General features: G+C 45.8%; 1 protein-coding gene across 1 annotated transcript in view; it reads right to left on the bottom strand.

The window, feature by feature from the left end:
• Positions 1-25,784, bottom strand: part of LOC128816506 (transmembrane protein 132D-like) — a 200,982-nt gene that overhangs the window by 124,309 nt on the left and 50,889 nt on the right. The window contains exon 3 of the mRNA XM_053994168.1: positions 4,240-4,383. Coding sequence (XP_053850143.1) covers positions 4,240-4,383 — 144 coding nt within the window. The remainder of the gene's footprint in view (positions 1-4,239; positions 4,384-25,784) is intronic.

The raw sequence follows: 25,784 nt of genomic DNA, 5'->3' as shown, positions 1-25,784 counted from the left end.
CCTGGAAGCCTGGAGGTTTCTAATAACACAGGAAGGAAACAGAAAAACCCAAAGTGTACACAGCATGGAACTCTAGAAGTACCCAGGGTAAATATGATTACAGCTGATCATTACCCACATGGCTCAGAAGTAGGCATGGAGCTCAACTCTGCTGTTTGAGAATTAAATGAACATATTCTATCTGCCCAGCAACAGATAGCCTAGTGTACTACATCAGCACCAACAATGCTGAGTGAGCAGACAGTTTTTAGGGCTGAATAATTATTCTCAGAAAGCAATTTTGGAACCACATAAAAGCGTCACCTTTCTCCCTTCCCTCCTGTTTCCCTCAATAATAAAACCAGGATTATAAAATGAATAGGAGAAATCTTTTCTTGCTTAGAATTCACATAAACAAATAATGCATCAGGTTGCCACTAAAATCCCCAAACATCCAGCCCAGCCCAGCCCTTCACCCACCGGGTCTGTCCAGCTCTGCAAACATCACTCTTGAGTATATTCCATTCTGAAAGTCTGATTTCTGCAGTCTCTTTCTTGCTTTTATGTCACTGTGACAAAGTGAAGTTCACGTGATTCCCACAGGATGTGATGTGACAAAATACAAAGGGATTTTTTTCACTACATCACACGTCCTTTTCTCTCATTTTAGAGCAGAAATTTCTCTTTCCAAGCAATAATGCATTTCTAGGTGACAAAGCCATGTGAGCACATGGGAGCAAGGGAAAAAATTAATGGTGATCTAAAACATTAAACTACTTTTATGAAGCATTTTGATGAACACCAGCAAGAGACAGAGTGTAATTATTGTGGCCATTAGGCTGCTATTTATGTTAAATTTGTTGCTCTTGTTGGCTTCAGAAGTGTTTTAGGACTACAGCACTCTTGGGAGTCCATCAAATGTACTGGCATGTGCAACAAGAGAGTGAGGCAATAGCTCACTGCATTTACAACATGAAAATGTTTAATATCTGCTTGTGAAAAAGAGAGAAGCAGGGCACTAAGGACAATGGCATAAATGCAATAGAAAGAAAATATTGTGTAGAAAATCAAAGGCAATGTTGGCATTTTCCTGTCCCCTGTTGTTATTTAATATCAAGTTAATTTCTTCAGTTATAAAAGTGTTAAGAAAATTAGGCACTGAAATACAGTGCCATGAAGAAATGAGACCTGCAGAAATAAATGAAGGATATAGCCTAGAAAATCCTGTTACTGTCTCTCACTGTGTTCACTTTCTCACAAACTGATTTAGTCACTTGTAGCTCAAACTGAAAATCAGTTTCTCTGACAGCAGCGTCTGGTTTCAGGCAGCACAAACCAGCAACTCCTTCAGTGCTAGAGAACAGAGGAGGAAAAGTATCAAAACAAATGCTTGTCCTTGATACAGTTCCAGAAGAAGGGAAAGGAAATTGCTGAGCAAATGATTCATTATTATATAACTGAAATACTTCTGGTGATAAGGCAGGAAATGGTCATTAAGGTTCTACTCAGAGATGGCCAAGTTTGTCTGTAATTGTTCAGTATTCGACTGAATCAGTGGCTTCATTCCTGCCACAGGCACAGAGAACAGCAATGGAATGGGAATAACAAACATTTCTACCCAAAAATATAAACATGAATAGAATATTGTAAGAGGATCATGACACCCATTACTATCACATCACAGCATCTTGCCTAATGTCTCCACAGCAGCTGTGGATAGAGGGAAGTGCTGTCAGTTGTGTTCTGCAGATGAGGAAAACCCAATAAATCTTCATCTTCAGCCACCCCAAGGATTTTCCAGGCCCATCCCACCCGGCACACTGCCAGTCCAGCAGCAATCACAGGGGAAGGACAGGCAGGAATCCAGACCTTTAACTTCTGCCTGTTCCCTTCTCAGTGGGCACAGCAGAGATGCCCCATTTTGGGGGCAGTGAGAAACAGCACTAAGCCAAGGAGATACTCAGGAAATGCAGGACTCCTTAACCTCACCCTCCTGCTCCATTCACCTCATTCCACCAGGAACCCACAAAAATAAAACCAGCCAACTCCCGGGACAGAAGTAAAGGATGGCACAGATTAGGATGCATCTCCCAGACTCAGGCAGTGTTTGAAGGGTTTCCCCAGCCCCATTTCTGATCTCTGTTTAATTCCCACACCATTTTCTCTTTGCTTGTTTGGTCACCTGCTTGACAGGAGAGGGGCGGGAGATCGATGCTTCACGGGGAACAACAGCAGTGCTGTGCAGATGCCACAAGCAGTAAACCCATCTAATAATCTCCTGGCTCAGGATTTAGAGTGTTACGAAATTATTACTGCCTGAGAATGAAATCAGAAGAATTGGGGAGAACTTTCTAATTGCTTCACCATTAATCTGGAACACTGTCGCAAGCCCGCAATAAGCAAGGCACAAGAACTTCAAATCATATTTGACAGATGGGCTTAATTAGTTATTCCCAGACAGAATCATAATATTTGCTGTTAATATTCATCTGAAAACACCCTGCTGGCTGTGATAATATTTATATGTTAATCCTGTTACGATAAGCTGCTGGTGCCAGAACCTCTCCAAACAAAATGACGGATATATTTCAAACCCCGAGCAGGGAACGCTCTGGCATTCTGCCCTGGTTTGTCACTTGCACAAGTGCCTCCTTAAGCCGTGAAATTACACTTGTCACACTGAGTTAGCTTTATTAACACTATTTTCTGATCCATGTAAAACTATCAGGAGCACAAAGGTACTGAATCTGCAGTTAATTAACATTGCCACCTTTGCATCCATGTGATAGACCTCTGCTTTTTAGGGGAAATTAAAGACTATGCAAACAGAGTTTCTGAAATTTCTAAATGAACTGTGGAGGCCAAAAATTTGGTAAGGGACATCAATATTTAACTGCAACCCAGTGGGCCTATTTGGTGACATCAAACATTTCTAGATAAGGATAAAATTATTTCCCAAAAACTGTAGAGCACACTCCACTCCCTTTCCCCATGTAATGCTTGCTTCTTAAAATGCAGAGCTAAACAGATCCAACTAAATTTAATGAGGAAAATAATACACTGGGTAATGCACTGCAAATATTTTGCACTCGTTTACAAAGAGGGAGGAAGAAGTTCTCAAAAGTGAGAAAAGCAGAAAATCTCAGCTGGGAACTCGACGGAGCAAATCAAAGCAGGAGTTACAGGAGAGGTACACGTACACCTTCTCCTCCCTGGGTTTTCTTTCCAGTAAAATCTGTGCACAACCTCAGATTTCTTTTAATAAACGTCCAGCAGTGTTTATGCTCAACATGTGCAAGCACATAGAATCCACAACCACTGCATGAAAGATGACATAGTAATTTATTTTTTGTGTACCAGGGGTCATTTTAAAGGATTGCCACTGGACGATGAATAGTGAAGGGAAGTTAAGTTGCCAAGATTCAATTTCCCCATGAGGCTGCTTTACATTTTCCTGCTGAGGAAGAGAAATCAGGCAAATGCACTCTGTGGGCCCAACAAGATAAAGTGTGGTGGAAAACTCATTGCTGAAATAATCTCTGATTTTGATCCAGTGCCCATTTCAGTCAATGAAAATATTCATCCTTTCTCCCAGTAGCTTTGAAGGGGAATTTTAAGGAATCTGACAGACTGTGCTCCCACCTTGGCACACACACACATTTGTGCTTTGCCCGATGCCATTCAGTCAGATATATGACAATATATGCTTTAGATGAGGAAAATTCAGCATACTATAGCAAAGGAACTGTGTAGAATCTGAGTTATTATAAAGTGATTACAAAGGGAAGTTCTTCCCTTCCTCTTTTTTTCATACATGCAGATTGCAAGGAGATGAAACTTTCCAATTATTAGGTTCAGAAGGTATTTACTTAAATATCATAAACCACACAGTAAATCCCCAAACCCTATTAGATTTTGTAACATTTCACATGTGAATCACACACACACCAAAAAAAAAAAATCCACCACAAACAGCCATATGAAGAGAATTAATTTGAAAACAATTAAACTACCTACAATCAAACTCGAAGATATGAAATAAGTTCTTCTAAATAATTTCTGCCAACAGTATTTCCTGTTAGTTTTCCCTTCCTTTGAGCAGTAACATTTGTATGCTGGATTGAGCAATGAGTACAGAACAAAGCCACAGCTTTTCCAAAAGCAATTCCTCAGGCACCATAGGAAGATGTATTAAAATCATTACAATGTTTTGAAAACAGCCATGAGTTATGGAAAGCAAGGCTGCTGGACATGACCTACCTGTTGTCAGGAGCAGATTTCCTCTGGCAAACAATGACAGCAGGTGCATATTTCCCAGCGTGATCCACACTCTCCCTGATGTCCCACAGGTCTGGGCTGCTGGCTCTCACGCTGAAAACGTTCACTCCTCTCTTCACCTTGGCCCTAGGAAAACAAGAAGATATTTCACCAATCAGGGAGGAAATATCAGCTCAATCTATTCCTCATTTCATCATCATGCACTCATTATTGCCCCACAGAAAATGCCACCACTCATTAAGAGTTCAACAGCAGGACAAGGAAAGGAGATGAGAGAATCAATTAAGACTTTCATGTTTTGAAGGAATTCTATCAAGACAGAAATCTGATTGAACTAAGGGTAATTACAGCTTTAGTCCTAGCTAGATTGAAGGGTAGGTGTGCTCTGAGCAGGCTGCTCATCCTGCTCTTCCCTTACCCACTCTGGGCACCACTGGGCATGCTAAGGCTCTCTCCTGGCTGCAAGTTCTTGGAGCAGAAAGTACCATTTTTGGTGTGGAAAGAAGGGAGCTGGGTGCTGGAGTGAGGGGCCATTGCCAGGCCTCATTACAAACAAAACCTACCCTTTCTCTCCTCCCTCTCTGGATTACTCTAAGATGACAATCCTTATCTTTGCTCTTATTTTCATCCTCGAGTCCACAACATTTTAATACTGTTGGGGTTTAATTGTCCTGTCAGCTCTGAACTCAAAACCACTTATTTTTAGAAATTCTTATTTTTCCTAAAGCAACTGATTTCTCTGGAGCTCTGTTTCCATGTGTGAGAGGTTAAACAATAGGAAAAGCCCTATGGCAAACTGGACTGGCTCCTATTGAGAGGTACTTTCTAGTTCTCACGTGCTAGCATAATACTTTTGGGGTTGCATGCTAAAAGAACAACTAGAATAAAAACTAGAAGTTATTAACCACAAGTGGAGAAGAGGGACTTTATATGGAGAGAGATGCACTTTCAAATATCTGTTTCAATTCCTCTCATCAGGTGTGGCATTCTTTAATTCTGTCTCTCTTTTTTCTGAAATTTGTACCTCAGGGCACTGCTGAATTACTCCACAGGTATAAACACAATGTTGGCCAAATTACTGAGCTAGGAGTCCCGGGTGCTGTTAACTTCTGGCTCCTGAATGTGTTTACAAGGAGTCCATCGTGGTCAAGCCTCATCTGTGAGGTGTCAGGAAATGACAGTTTAATTATATCTGCTTAAAATCTCATACACGAAATGCATTCAGTGCCATGGCAAGTTCTCAGTTCTGGGCAGAAACCCCAAAAGGTATGTGAGGTTTTTGTCTGAGCAGCTGCTGCCACGCAGAGAAGCAAACAGCAGCAGAACAGCACTGTCAGCTCTGCCCCCGCATGAAATTGCTCAGGAAATCTTTGAAGGACAAGATCCACACAGATGTTTTCAGAATAAAAAGCCAAAGGATTCCTTTAACTATTTCAAACAAAAAGGATTAAATCTCCTTTCTTCCAGCACTAACTCAATAGCAGTGGCTGCAATTTCCTTAGCACACCTGGAAGAATAAATACATGGAGGCTGCCAATTTTTGTGCAATTTCCCCTATGCTAATTTGACAAAATGAATTTTAAGCAGGTGCAGTCACTGCTGTAGAGCAGACATCCCTCAGGACAAGAGACCAGTGGTCAGAGGAGAGTGGAAATTAAACTCCACTCCGGATGTCTCAGAGAGGGAGGTAGGAAGAGGCCGCAGAATCTGGGTGAAACATTTCTCAGCACGTGTCTTCAGCTGTTCCTAGGGACTGGCATCTTCCTGCAGGACTCCTCCCATCCCTTCACTTCGGGCAGAGGCTGCTTGGTGGAGAGGAGGAAAGGAAGGCCAGAAACATGTGAATCGTGGCTGGTTTGGAGTTGCTGTTTCTTTTCAAACATCCAGCTAACCACCTTCCTGGCTGTTATTTACCTCTGGATCACTGCTCACATCAGTTACCCAGGCTCCCGAGCAGCTCGCCCCTCACACCAAATCAATCACGGCAAACAAAGCCCTTGGGAGTCCACATCCCTGAAAACTCGTCAATGCTGGCAGGGGACAAATCAAGGGAAGGGAGAAGCAAAGAAAAACCACAGAGGGAACTCCCAGAATCAATGCATCACAACTGAAATCAAGGAAATGCATTACCTAAGTGCATAAGGATAGCGATTCCCAATTCTATCCCATGACCCACTAAACACTGTGTTTACTCTAGTGATGGAGGAGGCTGCAACTCCAATTAAAATGCAGGAATTAAAATGCAGGCAGCATCCTGTCTCATTTATCACAGGGTCTGTTTCGCATCTCCAGTCCTTGCAGTTTACAACAGTTAGTGCTCAGCTTTCAGCCCGTGCCATTCCTGAGCGTGGACACCCTGCCCAGGATGGGCACAGACACCCTGCCCAGGATGGGATGGGCACAGACACCCTGCCCAGGATGGGCACAGACACCCTGCTCAGGATGGGATGGGCACAGACACCCTGCCCAGGATGGGCACAGACACCCTGCTCAGGATGGGATGGGCACAGACACCCTGCCCAGGCCGGGATGGGCAGGGACACCCTGCCCAGGATGGGCACAGACACTCTGTCCAGGATGGGCACAGACACCCTGCCCAGGATGGGCACAGACACCCTGCACAGGATGGGATGGGCATGGACACCCTGCCCAGGCTGGGATGGGCACAGACACTCTGCCCAGGATGGGATGGGCATGGACACCCTGCCCAGGATGGGCACAGACACCCTGCCCAGGCCGGGATGGGCAGGGACACCCTGCCCAGGATGGGCACAGACATCCTGCCCAGGATGGGCACAGACACCCTGCACAGGATGGAATGGGCACAGACACCCTGCCCAGGATGGGATGGGCATGGACACCCTGCCCAGGAGGGGATGGGCACAGACACCCTGCACAGGATGGGCACAGACACCCTGCCCAGGATGGAATGGGCACAGACACCCTGCCCAGGATGGGATGGGCATGGACACCCTGCCCAGGAGGGGATGGGCACAGACACCCTGCACAGGATGGGCACAGACACCCTGCCCAGGACGGGCAGGAGCACCCTGCCCAGGATGGGCACAGACACTCTGCCCAGGCCAGGCTGGGCACAGACACTCTGCCCAGGACAGGCAGGAACACCCTGCCCAGGCTGGGCTCCCCTCCCCATCTCACTGTGACCGTGCCCTGCATGCAGCACACAAGCATCACCCCCCTTTCCAACAGAGCACAAATAAACAGGCAATCCGAGCCCTAAACAGCTCTAAATAAAGATGCTTCAGACCCGTGACATTGAAGTTAGCTTTTCATTACTGTAAGTGCTCGGGGCAAAGATCTGTGGGAACCTTTCATGGTCCTTCTGAGAAGGAGAGCTACTTTAGACATCAAAGGAGAAAAAGAAAAGGGAGCCTGTTAACACCCTGCTACTGCTGGTTGTCATCTTGTCACCAGTGGCGCTGAGAAGGTGGCACATAAATTGTGTGCAGAGGGGGCATTTTTGAGAGCTCCTAGGCACCTACCAGACATCACAGTGGCCTCTGAGATTGCCTTGTCACTGCATCTCCCCGAAGCATTTCAGAAATAACTAGAAGGGGCTTCTATTTCTGTTTATCTTCAGTGTTTCTTCCTGCCCAGAGCCTGACCTTAACCCAGCAATGCAGAGAGAGCAGAGCAGTGCAGGATGGCAGCCTTCCCTCTGCCAATATCCACCTCCTTCGGGCAGCAGGGCTGGGAGCAGGAGGGGTGGGCAGAGGCTTTCCCCCACCACCCATTTCAAACCAAAGACAAGCACAGTGTGAGCAGAAATGGACCCGACCACAGCTTCTCATGGCATGAAACAAAGGAATCAGGTCGATTTTTACCCACTGGAGAGTCAAACGCACTGATGTAAGTCAGCAGCAGAATACTCCCTGCACAAAACCCTGCAGGTATTCCCAGCCCTACATCTCTCATTGCCCAGAGCCCATTTTTGCTGAGGACAATGCCATGGGTTGCTCCTCACACAGGCTCCTTCCAGTGACATCCCCTCTAGATCCAAGAACAAATTGCTGCTCCTGGAGCTGGAAACATCTTCTCTTGTCTGTACTCCCCAAGCCTGCAAGGGGCTGAAGGACAAACCCAGCCACCCTCCAGACACCAAGCAGGACCTCCTCAGGGTCTTCCTGAAGACCAGAATTAAATGTCATGTTGAAATCAGGCAGTGTGAGGCCAGGTGCTACCATGGGATCTAAAATCGAGACAGAGTGTGGCATGGCTGAGCTGCAGATGCACTCACAGAGTTCCCTGGGAGCTGTCTCTTGCTGGCAAGTAAGTGCACAGTGCTCCTGTTAACACCGTGGTACATTAAATGCAGACATCTCTGCAGGATCTGAGGTCAGGCTGGAGCTGAATGTTGCTTAAACGAGGCTGTTTTGATACCAGAGAACTTCGGTCTGACATTTACATCCTGATGTTTCACCGCCTGCACACAACCTCCACCCCTCCCTGAGGCCTCTGTGCTCAAAGAATCACATTCAAATGCACAAAAATACCACAAAACAATGGAAAACAGCAACAAACGTTCTGGCTTTACTTCAGGACAGAATTTCTTTTGAATTCTGGAGTACCAGAATTGAAGGCAATATGGGATAGCAGGTTTGTGAATGCAGGGAAGCTGGTAAACTCACAAACAGCACTGGAATGGGAATGAGGAATGTCAGAGACCTCACCAGACTTAACAACAGTGAGAGGGCGAAGCATGAGGCCAAGATTCACGGTGCAAACAAAACCCAGATGTAATCCAGTGCACAGCCAGCCCTTCGTCTTTCCAGTCTCCCTGAAAAACCATCCTTGGGCCAAAATCTATTCCCATTTGAGAAGGCCTCAGTAATTAACCAAATTAACCATTCCACAGCACAAGGAGGGCTGGCTGGAATTTGTGTTCCCAGCATTTCCATTTCCAGTTTTATGTACAGCATTGGGGTGATGCTAAATTTATACACCTTGAGGTCATACTCTTCTTTTGCCTCCCTCTGCAGTTTCATTGCTTTTTATGGCTGAAGCTAATATAGGACAGAATTTGAGCCTGAAAGAGGCTCTTTGAACATCAGTCAAAAATAAAATGTGTCTGTCATTGAGAAAACAGGCACAACTCAGCCCATCCTTGTCAGACTTAAGGCATATTTGCTGTGAGCACATGAAAACCAAGCGTACAAAGGCTTTCTGGATCTGTATCTACCACGAACCCCTGAAGAAATTCAGACCATTAAACCCAGAAATTATTTCCCCATCAGGAACAAAGCTTTAAAGCTGAAACTCTTTCAATGGAAGAAATTGTATTTGAGAAGGGCCCGTTTAAACCAACTGTTCTAGAAGTGGCTGAATGAATTGCACCTTTCTCAGTTCAGCAGGGAGGGCAGATCACAAAACACAGGTCATGCAGTGAGACACTCCATACCAACCATCTGAAAGCTGGCTTTAATGCCATAATTAATTTTGGCATGGCTTATAAAAGGCAGGATTTGGATGCCGTGATTTGAGCTGCAGAGCTGGCTTCTGAAAGGCTTTTTTTGGTTCTGCTCTCCCCGTTGAATACTTGATGTACAAACCAGTGTTGGCAGTTGTTTGCAGAGCAGATACCTCCAAGTTTCTTCAGTTACACTAATAGTTGCACTGATTGAAAATCCACAGCAGAAGAGAATGGGGAGTCCCTGAGATGCTGATGGAGTTGGAATAATTTATGGAGAGCGGTCTAGCACAACAGAAGCCATTTAAAGCTCTATGATATACCCACAAACTCTTATTAAGGTCTGTGGTTTTCAGCCCTGTGAGACAGAAACCAGTTATCATTATGCATCACCATGAAAGCAGATTAAAATTAAATCAATCTGTTTATCTATGGGTTTGCAATGCAGCTTTTCCAAAGCATAACACATTCTCCACCTAATTAACATTTCAGGAGGAAAACCCATTCCACACAGACACCAAGCCAGCACCATTCAAATGGAGATATTGCAAAAACATAGCCCAGGTGGATTTATAATGAAATTTAATTAGTGAAAGGGCACAAGACCTATTTAGGCTTCAGAAGCTGAATTGTGCATACCAGGAGTTAAATAAAATAGATTTGTCTGTAATGTGTATCTCATGGGCTGCCAAAAATTGCCTGCTGTGGTTGAAGTTTGTGTGCATGCACACAGGTGCAGATATCTGCATACATGCACACACGACACACATTCGCATTTTATTCCTGTGCCTTTCAAACAAAGTCCTTGTTAAAAACATGTTTTGCAAGATGTAAAACACACGCATCTCTGGAGAGCCAAAAGGAAAGGATGCATACAAATTGATTTAAAGCAGAAACAAATACAGTCTGCAGCTCTGACCTCTATTTACTCACCAAACAAGGCATCAGAGGGCCACATCCTCAGAGGGAAGCAGAATTAGATCTCTTTTCAGAAAGGCCCTGAGTTAGCTGAAGCTCAGGAAGCAGACCTCCAGAGACATTCAAGCTAAGAACAGCACTCTGTGCCCCAGCAGGAGTCATCTGGGACTCCCAACGTGACAGAAAGGTCAGGAACAGGTTTTTCACAACCCCCGTGGCTGCCCCGTGCCCACAGCCTGGCTGGTGCCCCCTCCTGCATCTCTGGGCTGTTCAGGACACTGGAGGCAGGAGGAGGAGGAAGAGGAGGAGGAGACCCCCTCCCCAGCACCTTCCCCTGCAGGACAGAGCTCTGGGCACCAACGAGCAGCCAGAGCCCAGCAAACCATTTCTGCATTCAAGGCTGTGCTTACAAAAGTGTTTGCTTACAAAAATGAAAGGCAAAGATAAATAGTGCTGCCTGCTGATTTAAAGTGGTTGGGAGCCCCGTGGACTGCTTCAAAGTACTGTTTCCAAAATAAATGCAAAAAATAATGTGTAGGGTGTGAAATCTTTCTAAATTGCTTGTAAGAAAGCAAACAATGCAGCACATCCCTTTTATTCCTGGCCAAACAGCAGCAAAGCTGCTAACAGCACAGCTTGTGCAACCAGCAATTTTTTAAAATTAGACTTAGATTTAAGGAAAGACGGGAAAAACAAAGCCCAAAGTACTGGGCACTCTGTGCAGTGAAAACAAAGTGCCATCTGCCCCAATTCTCAGGTGAAAAACATTGTGGAACAGCCACCACAGCAGAAGCAGCATGGGAGCGAGGCTGGTGGTGGACAGCCCCAGAGAACCCTGCAGGCCACGAGATGAGTGCCCTGATGGGGTAGCCCAGATGGAGCAGGAAAGAGAACAGAATAACAAAACACTTCCAAAGAGCTGTAGGACCCTTCTCTCTGTGTTTATGTGCACATCTATGCATTTCTGCTGAGTGGGAAAGCAACAAGTGGAGGAGTTCTTATGATTCACTTGAATTGGCTGAAACATTGAGCATAGAAAAGGGAAGAAAAAGCTGGTGAATTGTGCACCACGAGTCTTCCAAAAAGTTGCAGAAACAGGAACAGACCTTTAGATTCTCTATACAGACCAAGAAGCAGTGGGGTTGTCAAACCAGTTCTTTGGTTTCATCTGAAAAGCGGTGCCTGGTACAGGGCCTCTTGTTTGGAGGTCACACAATGAGGCAATTTTTGGAGGCATGCAGATACTCCTTCAGAGCCATGGCCTGGCCAATGGCCTTTTCACTAGACCTGAATGGAGGGATGCTGCTAGCAATCACAACTACAGGAATTTTGACTGCTCAAGCAGCCACCACCCCATCTCCCCCAGCTGCCTGATGCTCAGTGACAAGGAGCGTGCATCGTACAGCAAGTGCTTCCAGCTGAGCCTAAAATGTGTCAGCAACCACAGGTAACATCAAGAACCCCCAAAACTGTTCCTGTCCTCTTCTGGAGGGACTGAACCCAGCAAAGGCTCTGTGAGCCCAGTGCTCCTCCCAGGGCCCCACACTGACCCTGCCCTTCCAGACCTTCACGGTGACACCTGGGAACTCCCAGCACTCCTGCTCAATGGGCTGCTGCTGGAAGTGGCCTGGAAAATGTTCTTTACTGAAAAGTTCCTTTCAGACTCCAGCAGCAGGACAGTTCTGAGGTGTTTCCAAGTCACATCCTCATGCAGAATGAGGCGGCAGCAGCGCTGAGAGCGGAAGGAACATTGCTCCGCAGCACTAACGAAGAGCCATCAGCAAAAATGAGTTAGCTCTGTTCCCTAGCAACTTCTCACAGCTGCAGATAAAACCATCTTCTGGACATCACAGAAATTGTGAATGCTTAGTTCTCCTTCACAGGAATTCTCTCATCCACTGCTGAGTGCAGCTCCCTGCAGGAGGGGACACAGGAGCCACTGACAGCAGTGGGACCGTTACATCAGCTTGGCCAAAACGAAAACCCCGCGGATCCTTGTGTGCTGTGCCCGTCCTCCACTCAATGCCATGCGTGTCAGATGTTCAAAGGACAGCAGCTGAGGGACAGAAATCCATGGAACAGTCTTTGCTGCAAAAATCCTGAGCCTGAAAAGCCTCTTCTGCAAAGACCTTTCCTCCCTCCTGGGAGCAGCTCCACTGATTCCTGATGACATTATTTAAGGTTTACAGCACCAGGGCTACAGCAAAGAGAAAGGAAAGGGAGTGTATAAATAAAGGGTGCAGATTCTTCAATGGAGGAAAAAAGCCTGCATTGCTCCAAAGAGTTGCTGTTGGCATAAAATAGATATTCACTGAGTAATTCAAATGGGAATTTTTGTTATATACATAAAATCCAGGCTGAACACTACAGCTCTTATAGTGCCACATTTAACCACCTTTCTGTCATCTGCACGAGTGGCCACCAAAGCAACATTTGCTAAATAGCAGCAAGGAGCTCTGCTGCAGGCAAAGCCTACCAGCCCAACAGAGCCACTGATGCAGAAGGGAGTTCAATTAATACAAAAATGACACTGCTCAGAATTATCCTGTGCCCTTAATGGAGGGTACACGCAGTGCTGTCAGTACCCAGCTGCAGCATCAACTCCAGTGCATAACCAGAGTTATGGTTGTGATTTTCATCTTGGAAGAGCCATCTTGGAAAAGGCTTGGCTGATCCAAACGAGCAGAAGAGATCCTTGGAGTAACACAAAAACCCCCCTGTTGATTGCTCTCCAAGACAGAGCTACTGTGCAGGAGCAGAGGTAATCCTCTCCACATATAAATCCTGAAAAATAACAACTACATCTCTCAGCCTCAAACTTCATGCATAGCCTTGGACTGCTTTATTCTGTTTGTGCATCTCAGTGTAACAAAGATGAGAAGGAGTGAGAGGCCTCTTGTCCCAGCACACAGTTGCTCTAAGGACCCTCTGTGGATTCAAATTCACTGTCCTTCACCAGTGCTCAAAGTTAAACACCATGAAACAGAATATGGGAACTTAAAACATGGGACTGAGCAAGAATTCAAGTGCACATGAATTTTTCTGCTCTTTTGTATTAAAACCTTGTAGCCTTGGACACCAGGTTTAGTGCATCAAATTTTTAGGCACCAATTTGCTCTATTGAAAATAGAGGGTTTTAAAAGTTTTAATGAGCAGACATGCAGGCACATTACCTGTGGCAAGGACTGACATTTTTTACCCCTGCAGCTAAAGCCCAGTAGCCAAAAACATCAGCACTCCTAATTTAATTTGCTACTTTTTAAAATTCTCCAGGAAGAAGTGACCACTAGACAGCTGCTCTTGAAAGGAAAAAGGTTGCATCCCTGGCTGCCAGCTCGTAGGACAAAAACCACTAGAGAATAAAAGCTCTTTTAGCAGGCAACTGAAACATCACCACAGTGGCTGGTTGATGAACTGATGAGGCTGAAGAAACCACAACAGAGAGAGAAAAAAATGCAGAAAAAGAGCCCAGGAAAGTAACTTAAATAGTAAATTTATCAAACACTGACTCTCCCCTCGTTGCTTTAAACTCCAAGGAACGTGAGCCAGTTTCAGGTATCACCCATTAAACCCCCACTTTCCCAAACAAGGTGCCAGCAGCAGCAGAGGCCTCTGACACCTGCATCCTCCCTTCTGAGCCAGTCTGGCTGAAGATTTGTCTTCAGAGCCCCAGCTCTGGGCCATCCAGTCTGCTCTGCTCTCATCAGCCACCTCTGTGACCCAGTGCCACGCCACAGCTGCTCAGGCTGGCAGAAGCAAGCCTGCTGTTTGGATATCTGGGTTAAAACCCAAGATATTGAAGCGCCTCCAGAAGGAGCGGAGCTCTCTAACACGGCAGACAGAAGCTAACACCGTGCTGCCAGCAGCACTCCCACCTCCAGACTGCTAGAGTGGGTCTGGGGCTTTTAACGAGTCTCAGACAGGGGAAAGGCAGACCTCTGCTTCACAGAGAACATTCTCCCAGCTGTGGCTGGAACTCCTCCTGCACTAAAGGTGCACACAGTGCTATCGCTCTGGAAATCACTGGTTTATTCCCAGACTGCAGAGGGGCAAAGGATCAACCAGCAAACAGGGCAAGGAAGGGTTCAGCCCACAGCTTACAGTGAAATGAGCACTTTGGAGTGCTTTGCACGCTGACTCTTTGCAGGGAGCTCCCTTTGAAGCCCCTTGCAAGCCCACAGCAAAGGTGGCTCTGAGGCCTTTGAACAAGAGCAGTCCCAGCTCGAGGCACTTCAGAGAGACACTAATTAAACCACAGCCCCTGCCACCACAGCCCCACTGCCAGCAAACTGCTGCTGACACGGCACACCTGCTCCCAGCAGAGAGCAAAACCAGCCACAAAATCAACGGGCAGGGGCTGGGGGAGGGACGGACAACCCAGTGGAGAGTTTAAATCTAGATTTAAATCCATTCTTCATCAGCGTGCTGGGCTGGGGAGAAAGACCCCCGAGCCTGGGGACCCCCAGGTGACAATGCAGAGCTGCAGGAGGTCGGTGTGGGGCTGGGGGAACAAAGATCTTTAAGCACAGGCTGCTCTAAGTTGGAAAATGCAAGCGTCAGTCTCCTCTGTGTGGCTACAAAGGTTCTCCTGGAACTTTCTCAGGAAATACAGAAAACTCAGTGTAATAAATGCTGTTCAAAACCCCCAGCCTTTCTTGTTGGTTTTAGTGCTGGCTGCTGATAAGAGATTGATGAAATACCTCTAGTTTGCTCTCAACGTATTGCTTTCACTTAAGAGAGAGAAAACAAATGTATTAAAAAGGAAAGATGCCAGGGATAAATATTTTAGGAATCTCCATCACAAACCTGTCGTATTACAAGGATTACAGTCCATTAGGATTGTATAAAATCCATAGCAAAGCCTGTAATTCAGCCCTATCTCAGTGACAAAAAACTCCTAATGTGTTCTAGGAATCCCTATTTGCTCATATTGAAAACATCTTTGAGAGCTACTTGTTCTAACAGGGCTAATTTGGGGAAACCCAGCTTAAATCCAGCACTCACTGAAGCCTCATCCTACTCTGTTCAGTCCATGGGGATGGGGAGTGTGGAGCAGCTTCCTTTGGAGAGGCTTTTCCTGCCACCCACCCTCTGTGCTTTGGGAGCAGAGGTGGGTGCTGCCACGGGCACAGCTGTGCCACACCAGCACCATCCCCTGCACCACCAAGGGTGATCTGCAACAGCAGCAGGGCTGGAGGTACAAAGGGCAGTCAATCAGCCCCCAGGTTTTCTGCTAAATAAAGAAATTTTTCCTCTTCCAAAAATACCCGCCTGGTAGTCGGGAGTGACTGCCAGAGGAGATTTACTAAAATGATCCGCACTGAAAAAGAAAAGTAGAAAAAAAATAAATCTGACAGGCCTCCCTGAAGGCTAATTTGAAGACCTTCCCTCTAGGAAGCTGAGTTTCTGACAGAGCCATCACTGCTCGTGTGTGTTCTGCAGCAGCACAGGGGCTGCACTCGTCCCCTCTCATTCCACCTGCCTGGAACTCCGCTCTGAAGGGAGGAGAAGCCCTGGAGAATCCAACAGCAGGCAGGGCTGCTGGGAAACCCTGCCTGGAGCAGCAGCTGGGCAGCAGCTCTGCTGGGTGCACCTCAGTGAATTACCTGATGTCAAATGTTCACTAGGTTTGTCCTTGAAGCAAAGTTGGACTGGCACGTGGAAGGAAAGTGGGTCACGGGGTGTGCTGCGCCTTATCAGAGGCATTATCATATTTGGTTATGCACTGACTGATCAGTGCCATGGCACTGCCTTGGGATGTGCTTGGAACAGGGAATTAATTAAAACTGAAGCTGCTGCTGATAGTGGTGATGCAGGAAAAGACTGTTACCTGCTGAGAACCAAAGATGGCTAAATGCAATATTAGACAAAAATGAAATTTATAGCAAAATATCATTTAAAGTAACAGAATGCAATTTAAAATGAGACCTTGGCTCATTATTTCAATAATTCATATGTCTCTTTCAAAGTCAAAAGGAAACCTGGTCTCCAAAATGTTATTTGCAGCACATACTCAAACTAATGATAATGCAGCAATATGAGAGAGTCACAATTTCAAATGTTCATTCATTTCCCAACACAGCTGCAAAGTGTGCCTGTTTAGCCCATGATATAATAGGGTATTTTGGTTCTGAATAATTGGACTTGAGCAAACAAGAGAGTCAGAGGGGAAAAAAAAAGGACTTAGAATTCAGAATTTCCTAGATTTTACCCATGCTCAGAGACTGAGGACACGAACTCCATGTGGATTTTAAAAAGCTCTTCTGCACGCCCTCTCCAAATTACTGTGTCTATGCAAATTGCCAGCTCTCATCTGCACTGTCTGATTTGAATGAAATTGGGTATAAGTCAGATCAGAATTAATTCCAGCCAGAGACTTTAAATGTTCTTCTTACAGGTTTCATGTTCTGGGAAGTCACTTTGAAAGCAAAGACGCTGCAAGTCCCATCAGGCTCAGCACTCCCAGAGGTCACAGATGAGCTTCCACCAAGCCAGCACTTACAGGGAGAGCTCATCAGCCTGGGGAGGGTATTTGAGAGCTGCTGGCATTCCTGCACTCACACCCTGCTCTCCTGCCACTGCTGGGCTTCTTGATGGCATCCGAGCAGAGAGCTCCCCCTCAGCTGGGACAGAAGGAGCAGAGAAAACGAGCTCTGCTACCCTCAACACGCCACGTTCCTGTGACAACACCATCCCCCACTTTTGGGAGGGAAAGAGAGGAACTGGGATCACACCCCATGCCACGGCAAGCAAGTGACAGGGGTGTAAAGCAGGGTGCCAGCAAGGCTCTGAGGAAAAGGCACTTCTGTGCTGCTTCTCGAAAAGAAATATTCACAGAAAGGAGAAATGATCTGTACCATGCTGGAAAAGCAGTGCCAAAAAGGTCTGGCTGAGGCCGTGCCCAGAAACTGAGACTGGCCACCCACAGCTCTTGTCCTGGCACACGTGGGTTAGATGGAAGCCCTGCTCCCAAGAGGTTTTTTTCAGTTTTATACCAATCCTCAAGTTCTGTAATGCATTCCTTCGTAGTTTTTCAGGGGCTATCCAAATCCCATTTCCCTAAACATAGAAAACTCCCACTTTTGCATGTTCTTCCCTGCCCAGAAATTTGCAAGCCTCATTCTCGTTTCTGTCCCTGAAGAGCTCCCCATTCTATCTCCAGTCCTTGATCATCATTTGTCTCCTTCCTGGTCTCTTCCCCTCAGCATTCACCCAATAAAGACAATTTATTTATAATGTAGGAACTTCTCAGTCCATTAATTTCTTTCTGGCTTACTTAGAATTCCTATCAGGAATTTTGGCTGTTGCCACTGACACAAATGGGAGCTTCTTCAAACACCTGTGAGCTGATGTGAGAGCAGCACCTCCCAAAATCAGCTCCAGGACTGGCAGAACAGAACTGGAGAGCACTGGACTGCAAAGCTGCCACTGCTCTTGCTGGGAACTGCCCCTGGGTTCCACTCAGGAGGGCTCAGGTTCATTGCACAAAAGTTGATTTTGAGACACTGGGGAATACTGCAAAGCTGTTTTAAACCATGTGGCTCTGCTCAGCAAGATGTGTTTGGAAATCAAAGGGTGTAATATACATATTTGCTCCTGGTCTGCACAATAAATTATTTATTATGTCTATTTCTCAGTTCAGGATTCCTAGACAGGTAGTTAAAAATATGTGGTATGATTTATTCAAGGTTGGGAACACTTTCAGCATCCATAATAGATCTCAAAATAAGCTATATCACTTCCAGAACGTACTCTGTTTTCATTAAACGTCTGAACAATTTAATAAATCTTCTCAAAACCAAAGGTTTGTAATTGATCCTATAAATTTCCCACGGAAACAGGAGGCACCCCGTATTTTTAAGCCCTGAGAGGCACCAGGGTTAGCTTTCTTACGGGACCACGGCTCCCCCAAATCCTCTCACCAGAACAAAAGCTGTGTGCTGTGATTTGCTTTACCTGAGCTCACCTGCCACACTCGGCTCTCTCCCTGTCCCTGCTGCAGCTCCCTCTCTCCCGAGCCCCAGGAGCTCCTGGGGGCCCTGCATTCACTGAAGGATGCCCTGGGCTGGCTGCAGTTGGCACAGCAGAGAAAAGGACCTGTTCTAACACTATTGTCCAAGCCCTCCTGCATTGTTACCAGATCATTAAAAACAGGACTTTGCCATGTAGTTACTAATTAGTGCTTAGTAAAGATAAGTACAACTTCTGACAGTGCAAGGTGGTTCATAATTTACATAAGATAAAAAGCAGGGTGTACTCAGTGTACACAAAGGAACAGAGAGGAGATGACACTATCTATTATGGATAAGCATTTTGTTATCCTGAAATTATTGTCACTCCACCAAATTAATCTTTCCCTTTACAAACCTATTTTTAAATTCCCTATCACTAAGTAGAAGAACTCTAGACTTGAGTCGTGCTTCAAAGCCACCATGTATTAATATCAGAACACAAACAACAGCTACGTGACTAACTTAATTCTGACACATGAATAGAAGGTTTTGGGATTCCAAGGATTTCTGCTATGGTATTTATTTGTGCTGCTGTAACGTATTTGATGAACTCAGGCTCCACTTAGCCTGATTTGCTGTTGAGGTTCATACTGCAGACTGTAATGCTGACAGAGAGTGCTGTTGTCGATAACATTTTCCAAGCTGTCTCTGTCAAACAGCAGGGTACACATTCATACATTTTTCTAAATGATTTTGAAATATTTGAAAATATTTCTCATTTTGAAAAGACGTATTGACACACTGAGAAGAAAAGCCTGTGTGTGCAGCTCCTCACTTCCGACAAACGCTGGCTCTGCCAAGAGAGCAATCAGCTCCTGCCCTTCCACTGAAAACATCCAACACCACAGAGGCCCCCGGTGAATCCCATCCCAGCTCTGCAGCCTCCACCCGAGATCCACCTTCTCCACAGCCCAGTTCCAGGAGCTCCCCGACACCCAGAGAGCGCAGCACCATAATCAGCTGGGTCTGGCTGCAGAGTCAGGAGGTGCTGGGAAACGCTCGGAAAGCATCGGCCAGGAATTAGAAAGAAAAAATGAAAAACCCCAAGCCCCAGTGCAAACAGAATGCACTCAGAGGCCAGCCCCATCAGCCAAGGCGGGCTTCAGCTGCTCTCCCCTGATGGCTCCATTTGCAAGGCGTGCGTGGGTGACTGGCACACAGCGAGGTGTCATTTTCTACCTGGCTGCTGCACCATTCCCTCTCCCCGAGCCTATATTAGGATTTCAGGCAATCGCTTCTCTTGGCTTAATAGCTGCAGTTTTCAGCTCCAAAGGAATACAGAGCAATTCTGACACGTACAAAGTCCAATTTATTGGGATTGAAATATATACACGTGTCTTCTCTCGCTGTTTATGTCTGGTTTTTTACTTCAAGCCCACCTTTCCCTAGGAACCACAAAGATTTACTGGTGGCTTGCTGAGCTCTGTAGGGCAGCTGGCCAGGTTTTAATTCCCCCAATCAGCTGATAACATTCTCCACAGATTAAATGATTGTGGCACAGGGACCCAGCCTGTTTTTACGCTGGCCAAACCAAAGAGAAGCCCAAGATCTGAACAACTTGCTCCTGATTCATCCTGTAAGAAATATTGATTGCCAGTAAGAGGGGGAAAAAGAGACGGGTACATCAAACAATTTTCTCTACATCTCAACCCTTTAAACAATTATTGTTGTGAAGGAAGGGCAATGCACCTCTCAGGGATTTTGAATGCTGCCTCCTCTGCAGCATCACTGGACAAATCTGAGTGAATGGCTGTTCTCTGAATGCCCACGGGGCATGAATGGCCCAGCTGAGTTTACAACAGCAATAAAGAACAGACTTTCAAACCGAGTGAGGACTGATGTACACAGCAGAGTGAAAAATAAACACACTAAAGCTGCTACATAATTCTGTCAAGCATATGGTTAAGTTGTGATTTTATTTAGAAAACAGATTGTAAGAGTGAAGTGATGACAGCTGAGTCTACATTGGTCAGCCATAAATAAGAGTATTCTAATAGAGCTGGGCTTGTTACTGATCACATGCTGCCACACAGATTTAGTGAGAGCTAATCACTTAGAAAATAGAGCTTTTTAAACACATTTTGCAGCTCATTTTCAACTTTACATTGCTCAGTTGAAAAATCTATGATTACTGCACCTAACTTTTAAGAGTGATGGGGGAGTTACATTTACGGGCTCAATTAGACTCTGCAGCTCCTTTTAGACAGAACGAGTCCCTCTTGCATTGCAGAGAAGCTGCAGGCAGCTGGCAGCCCCCCCTGCAGGAAAACCCCTCATTTTCTCTCCTGCCCCTCTGCAGAACAGCCCTCCATGGCCAGGAGAGCCCTCCATGGCTCTGGCTTTGCTTTCCTGTTTCCAAAGCCAGGGAGGAACTCGCACCTCTTAGACTGTCACTCAGCCCCAGGTAGAAGGCTGCAGTCCCCAGAAACGTCTAGAAAACCAAAATGCAGCCTGTCTTTTCATGAAGCTTGACTGGAAGCCTCAGCTTTGGTGCCTGAGCTGTCCCTGAGCTGCCCACACAGGTGGGACTCAGTGTGTGCTCCAGTGTCGCTATTGGACACAAAGCGAGGACACAGACGCTTGGTAAGTTCAAAAGAGAAAAAAGAGAAAATTTTATTTGTGCATCTGGTATTTATAGAATTCCAGAGGTGACCGTGGATTGGAGGATGGAATTATCACCTCTCCAACCACACTGGTCAAACCAACAGCCCATCAGTTCTCTCCTCCCACAAAGAAGAATGCAAAACAATCATTATTTACATGAACAGCGCGTGAGAACTCCAGTAGAAACAGGTAAACAGATCAGAAGGCTGAAGAAGTTTTATGAGAACTTTAACACTTTCAAAAGAACTCTAAAAGAAAACTTAACACTTTTAAAAGTCAGGGCAACACCACAGGAAGGCGCCCGAGCAGGAGCTGGTGACAGCTGAGACCCTGCCCGGGAGCCAGCTGTGCCCGGGCTGAGCCCCACAGCTGCCCTGCAGCCCCGGGGAGGAGCTGGCATGGCACAGCCTCTGTGAGCCCCTCTGCCTGGCTCTCGGGACCCCAGCCCAGGAGAAAGCTGCTCATTGCTATTCACACCCGCTTGGGAAGAGCACATACCATTGGGAACAGCAGCTTAGCAGTCCACAGCTCAGCTCTGCTGAAATATTTCAGCCCACAGAAGAGAAACAAAATCTCAGAGTGTGTTGGCACGAGAGTGGCACTCAATGCCAACATGTATTATGAAATACAACACAAAGTGCTGGGTTTATTCCCAGCCCAGGCCACTATGGTTTATTGTTCCCAGTGGCTTTAACACGCTGCAGTTAGGGAACAATATGGCTCAGCTTCTACTTTGTTGTGTTTCCAATATCATTTCTTATCTTCTATCGTCGCTGTCAAATTTGAGAGTAATGAACCTTGAGCTGTGTTTCTTGTTTGCTTCTTTTCCATACAAGAGGGGCTTGGGAGGGTCAGGAACTGCAGGCTGAATCCTTTCTTCTCTATCAGCCACAAAGCCTGTCTGCTCTGTCACCGTTCCTGCCTGTGCAGCACATACACTACAAAAAGTCCATCACTGTTGCTACATGTGTTGGATCAAAGGTGGATTAAATGCTAAATTTGGATTATTTACCTGGCATTCCAATTGGTACTCACAGGGTACTGAAAAGGGAACAAATGCAAGGAGGACATTGCATTTTTTGTTTGTTTCCACTGGAAGAGCAGGAGATGCTGCACTGGAATCTGGCCCACACCAAGAGCTCAGTGTGTGGTACTGCCTATTACTGAAACCATTACACACGAGGAGACAAACACTGGTAATTACCAGGCTTTACATGCCCATTAGGTTAAGTATTCTTGAAAGTATATTCATCTGCCATCACATTTGCATTCTGATAGCAGATGAGAGAAATTGGGTATTAAATCTATTGGCTCCCTCAGAGGGCAAACAGAGCAGAAGAGTCTATTAAATCACAAAAGGAGAAAAAATTCCTTGCTGTTCCCTTGTATTGCCTGACCTAGCCCCACAGCCTGGCAGTGTGTTTGATACAGCAAACGAGGCTGTGAGGCATCCTGGCAGCACTGAAGGGAAATGATCAACTCTCCTGGACACAGGGCAATTCAGCCTCACCTCTTGCTTCAGCTCACTTGACTGCAAAATGCAGCCAGGTTACACCACGAAACCTAAAGATAAAAATCAATCTTCTAAGTGCAAAAGTCTGTTTTTATCTGTGTTTCCTGCCTTAGCATTTACTCGGTTTTAAGGAACACAAATCATCAGATAACCACACACTAACAATTTCTAGTTTTTCCAAAGCTTCCTGGCACATTCAGCAGCATGTTCATAGAGTCCTGCAAAGAACACCTCTGACTACTGAGATTTCTTGTCAGCACCTCTATGAATGAATTCTACACCTCATACATGCAGTTTGGCTTGGGTTTTTATGTCCAAGCGGCCCCCAGAGCCATCAGGAGATGTCCCTGGCAGGGTTTCAGAGTTACTGGTCCCTGACTTCGGTGTGGTGCTGCAGCCAGCCATGGAAACAAACTCCCATCAGTGACAAGCTGTGATCTCAATGGTTTCCTGAACCCAGCCCCTGTTCAGGGAGATGTCAGTCACCCCCAGACTGAGACAGGGCCAGTGGTGCACGAAGGACTCCCATTCCACTGGAGATGTTCATTTCAGGCTGAACTGAATGGCTCACCAGAGCAGAGAGCGTGGTTTCAGCTGAGCCATCTTTCCAGGCTCCAGCACAGCCAGCTCAGCTTCTAGAAAAAGCCACATCTGCCACATTGTGAAGATGAGAAGTCTGCCATCATTGAAAAAGATTTTGCCAACACTGTCTTAAGTAACAAACGTGCAGTCAATCTCTGGGTGCCTCTCAGAGAAATGAAAAAAGCACATTACAGCCAGTCAGTTTCTGTCTGACAAGGCCAGAGCAACCTCTGCCAAGTGCCATCCTTACAAGCTTTCCCTAAGACAATGGAGGAAGAAAAGCAAACAAACATTGAGTCTGTTCAGAGCAGTTATCCCAATAGTGCCTGGCTGATCTGAAAACACAGACAGAAACCTGAACACAACCAGAGGGGGCACAGAACATCAAGGATTATCTCCATGCTCAAATGCACTCGTCCAAGTTCAGAGGCTGAAGTGAAAGACTGTCAGCTGGACAATAACTTAATAAATTGCTTGTGGCTCTGAGCAGGCTCTGGAAGCATCCTGCACTACATCTACATGCAGTTCTGAAAGGAATTCCAGAGGGATTGAGCCACCTGTTCTGAAGAAGTGGCGCTGGGAGTCTCGGGCTGCTCACAGTGGCCAGTGGCACTCGGTGACAAGCAGCCTCCAGCCACAGGCAGCACTGCACACTCGGGCCAGCTTTGCAGGTGACACTGGCTGTCCCCTACAGCTGCACCAACATCTGCAAACCAACATCTGCAGGTACTGTGTCAGAGCCTGTTAGTGTTGAAGGGGGCTGATATCTTAAAATCCAACTGATAAATAAACACACAGCAAGAAAGCAAGCCACGCTGAGTCCACTGTAGGTGGGGCACAGTGAAGGAGGATGAGATCAGCTGCACGTAGGCTGCTGTCCTGTGTGCACTTCCACGTGATGGTTATTTACAGAGAGCTGCCCTGGTCCTGTGCTCAAAGTGCCTGAGAACACTCAGTACAAAAGCTTTGGTAACTCTCAAAATTATTCTGAGCCACTGGAGTCATAATTACACTGTCATAATGAAGAGAGAAAAAACTCTTCTAACAAGTAAATTCTTGTTGTAAATTGCATTATGACAGCAGTAATTCCCTCTGAAGTAGGCATTATCATGTCTTACTGCCCACATCAGTTCATTACGGTGCCTCTGCTGTCCCAGAGGAGCCTTCTCTTGGTAAATGAATGTTTTGGGAGGATATTGCCAACTCGGGACTTATTACTTAATTGAATATGGAAACATTTAGGCCATTAGCATACATTTAGAAGTGTCTTATTTCACAGATGTTAATTTATCTGGGGGAATGCCCTTCTTTCTTCCCTCCTCCTTCTCCTCTTTCAGTTCTTTCCCTGCAGCCACCTTATTTATTCAGTTAGGTCCTAGAGTTCAGCCATTTGCAAGCCCATGGTGAGCAGCTTACTATTTTAAAACCTTCTCAAACTGAGATTTGAAGTCGATTTTCCAAAAAGTGCACAGCCAAGCACGTGCACTGTCTTCCCTCACAGAAGAAAAGTATCACCAACTCTGGGTGGTTAAGAAAGCCTAAACATCTCCAGCTAAATAATGACATTTTTCAGGCATTCCAAATTGTTTTATCCACCTAATTATTACACGATCTCAAAGCCACGCATAGAGCTTTTCTCTGCAGGTATCTCACTTGGGGAAGTTTTAGACAATATATTCCCTCAAAGAAAAGGGTCAAGAAGCTAGGGTAATACAATAAAGGAAATTCCCACCATTCCTTCATTATTCAGAGATATTGGGAAACTTGCATTAATTCCTGGAACTTGCCAACCTGGACAGGACCCTGCAGGTCCCAGAGTAAGGCCCAGTGACTGCAGAGATGTCAAGCCATACAGCTGGGTTTCTTTATCAGGTTTCATGAGGGTTGAACATCTGTATGGTCACAAAGAAGTTGTTTTTTGAAAACTTTTTGAACAATTTGAAAATTAATGAAAAATCTTGCCAGAACTCGCACTGGTGCCGCAGCCCAGCCCCTTCAGGCCCTCCCTGTTTATTTGAACACCTCTCTGAACAACAGTGGGAACACCCAAAATTGCCTTTCCCCTCCTGGGTTCAATTTTGGGTTCAAACTTGTCCATAAACAATGGCTTCAGCTGGTGATGACTGACATTTTCTTTCACTGTTTACAGATTGCTCCAATCGACAGATTGGCAAAGCAATTACTGTCTCTGCTAAATCTGGGGCACAGGCATGGTTCAGAAAGGGTCTCTCAACACAGAATTAATTTATTTTTATTTGAGAAATCAAAGTCAATTAGCATTTCTAGCTGCAGAGTTAAAAAAGCCTTCATTGATTAACTCTAAAAGTTCAGGACCTAGATGCAGGAAATCCTGTCCCTGAAATAAAATAATACACAAAGCAAACAAGCAAGGAAAACCCAGCAGGTGATTTAAAGCCATTTTCAGGATCTGTTAGCTTGACTAATGGATACTTGCAATAGGCAATTCCTC

This window comes from Vidua macroura, chromosome 18 (genome assembly GCF_024509145.1).
Source record: "Vidua macroura isolate BioBank_ID:100142 chromosome 18, ASM2450914v1, whole genome shotgun sequence".
In the NCBI taxonomy this organism is placed as follows: domain Eukaryota; kingdom Metazoa; phylum Chordata; class Aves; order Passeriformes; family Viduidae; genus Vidua; species Vidua macroura.
The sequence above is the reverse complement of the archived record's forward strand: the minus strand, read 5'-3'. Positions and strand labels throughout refer to the sequence as shown.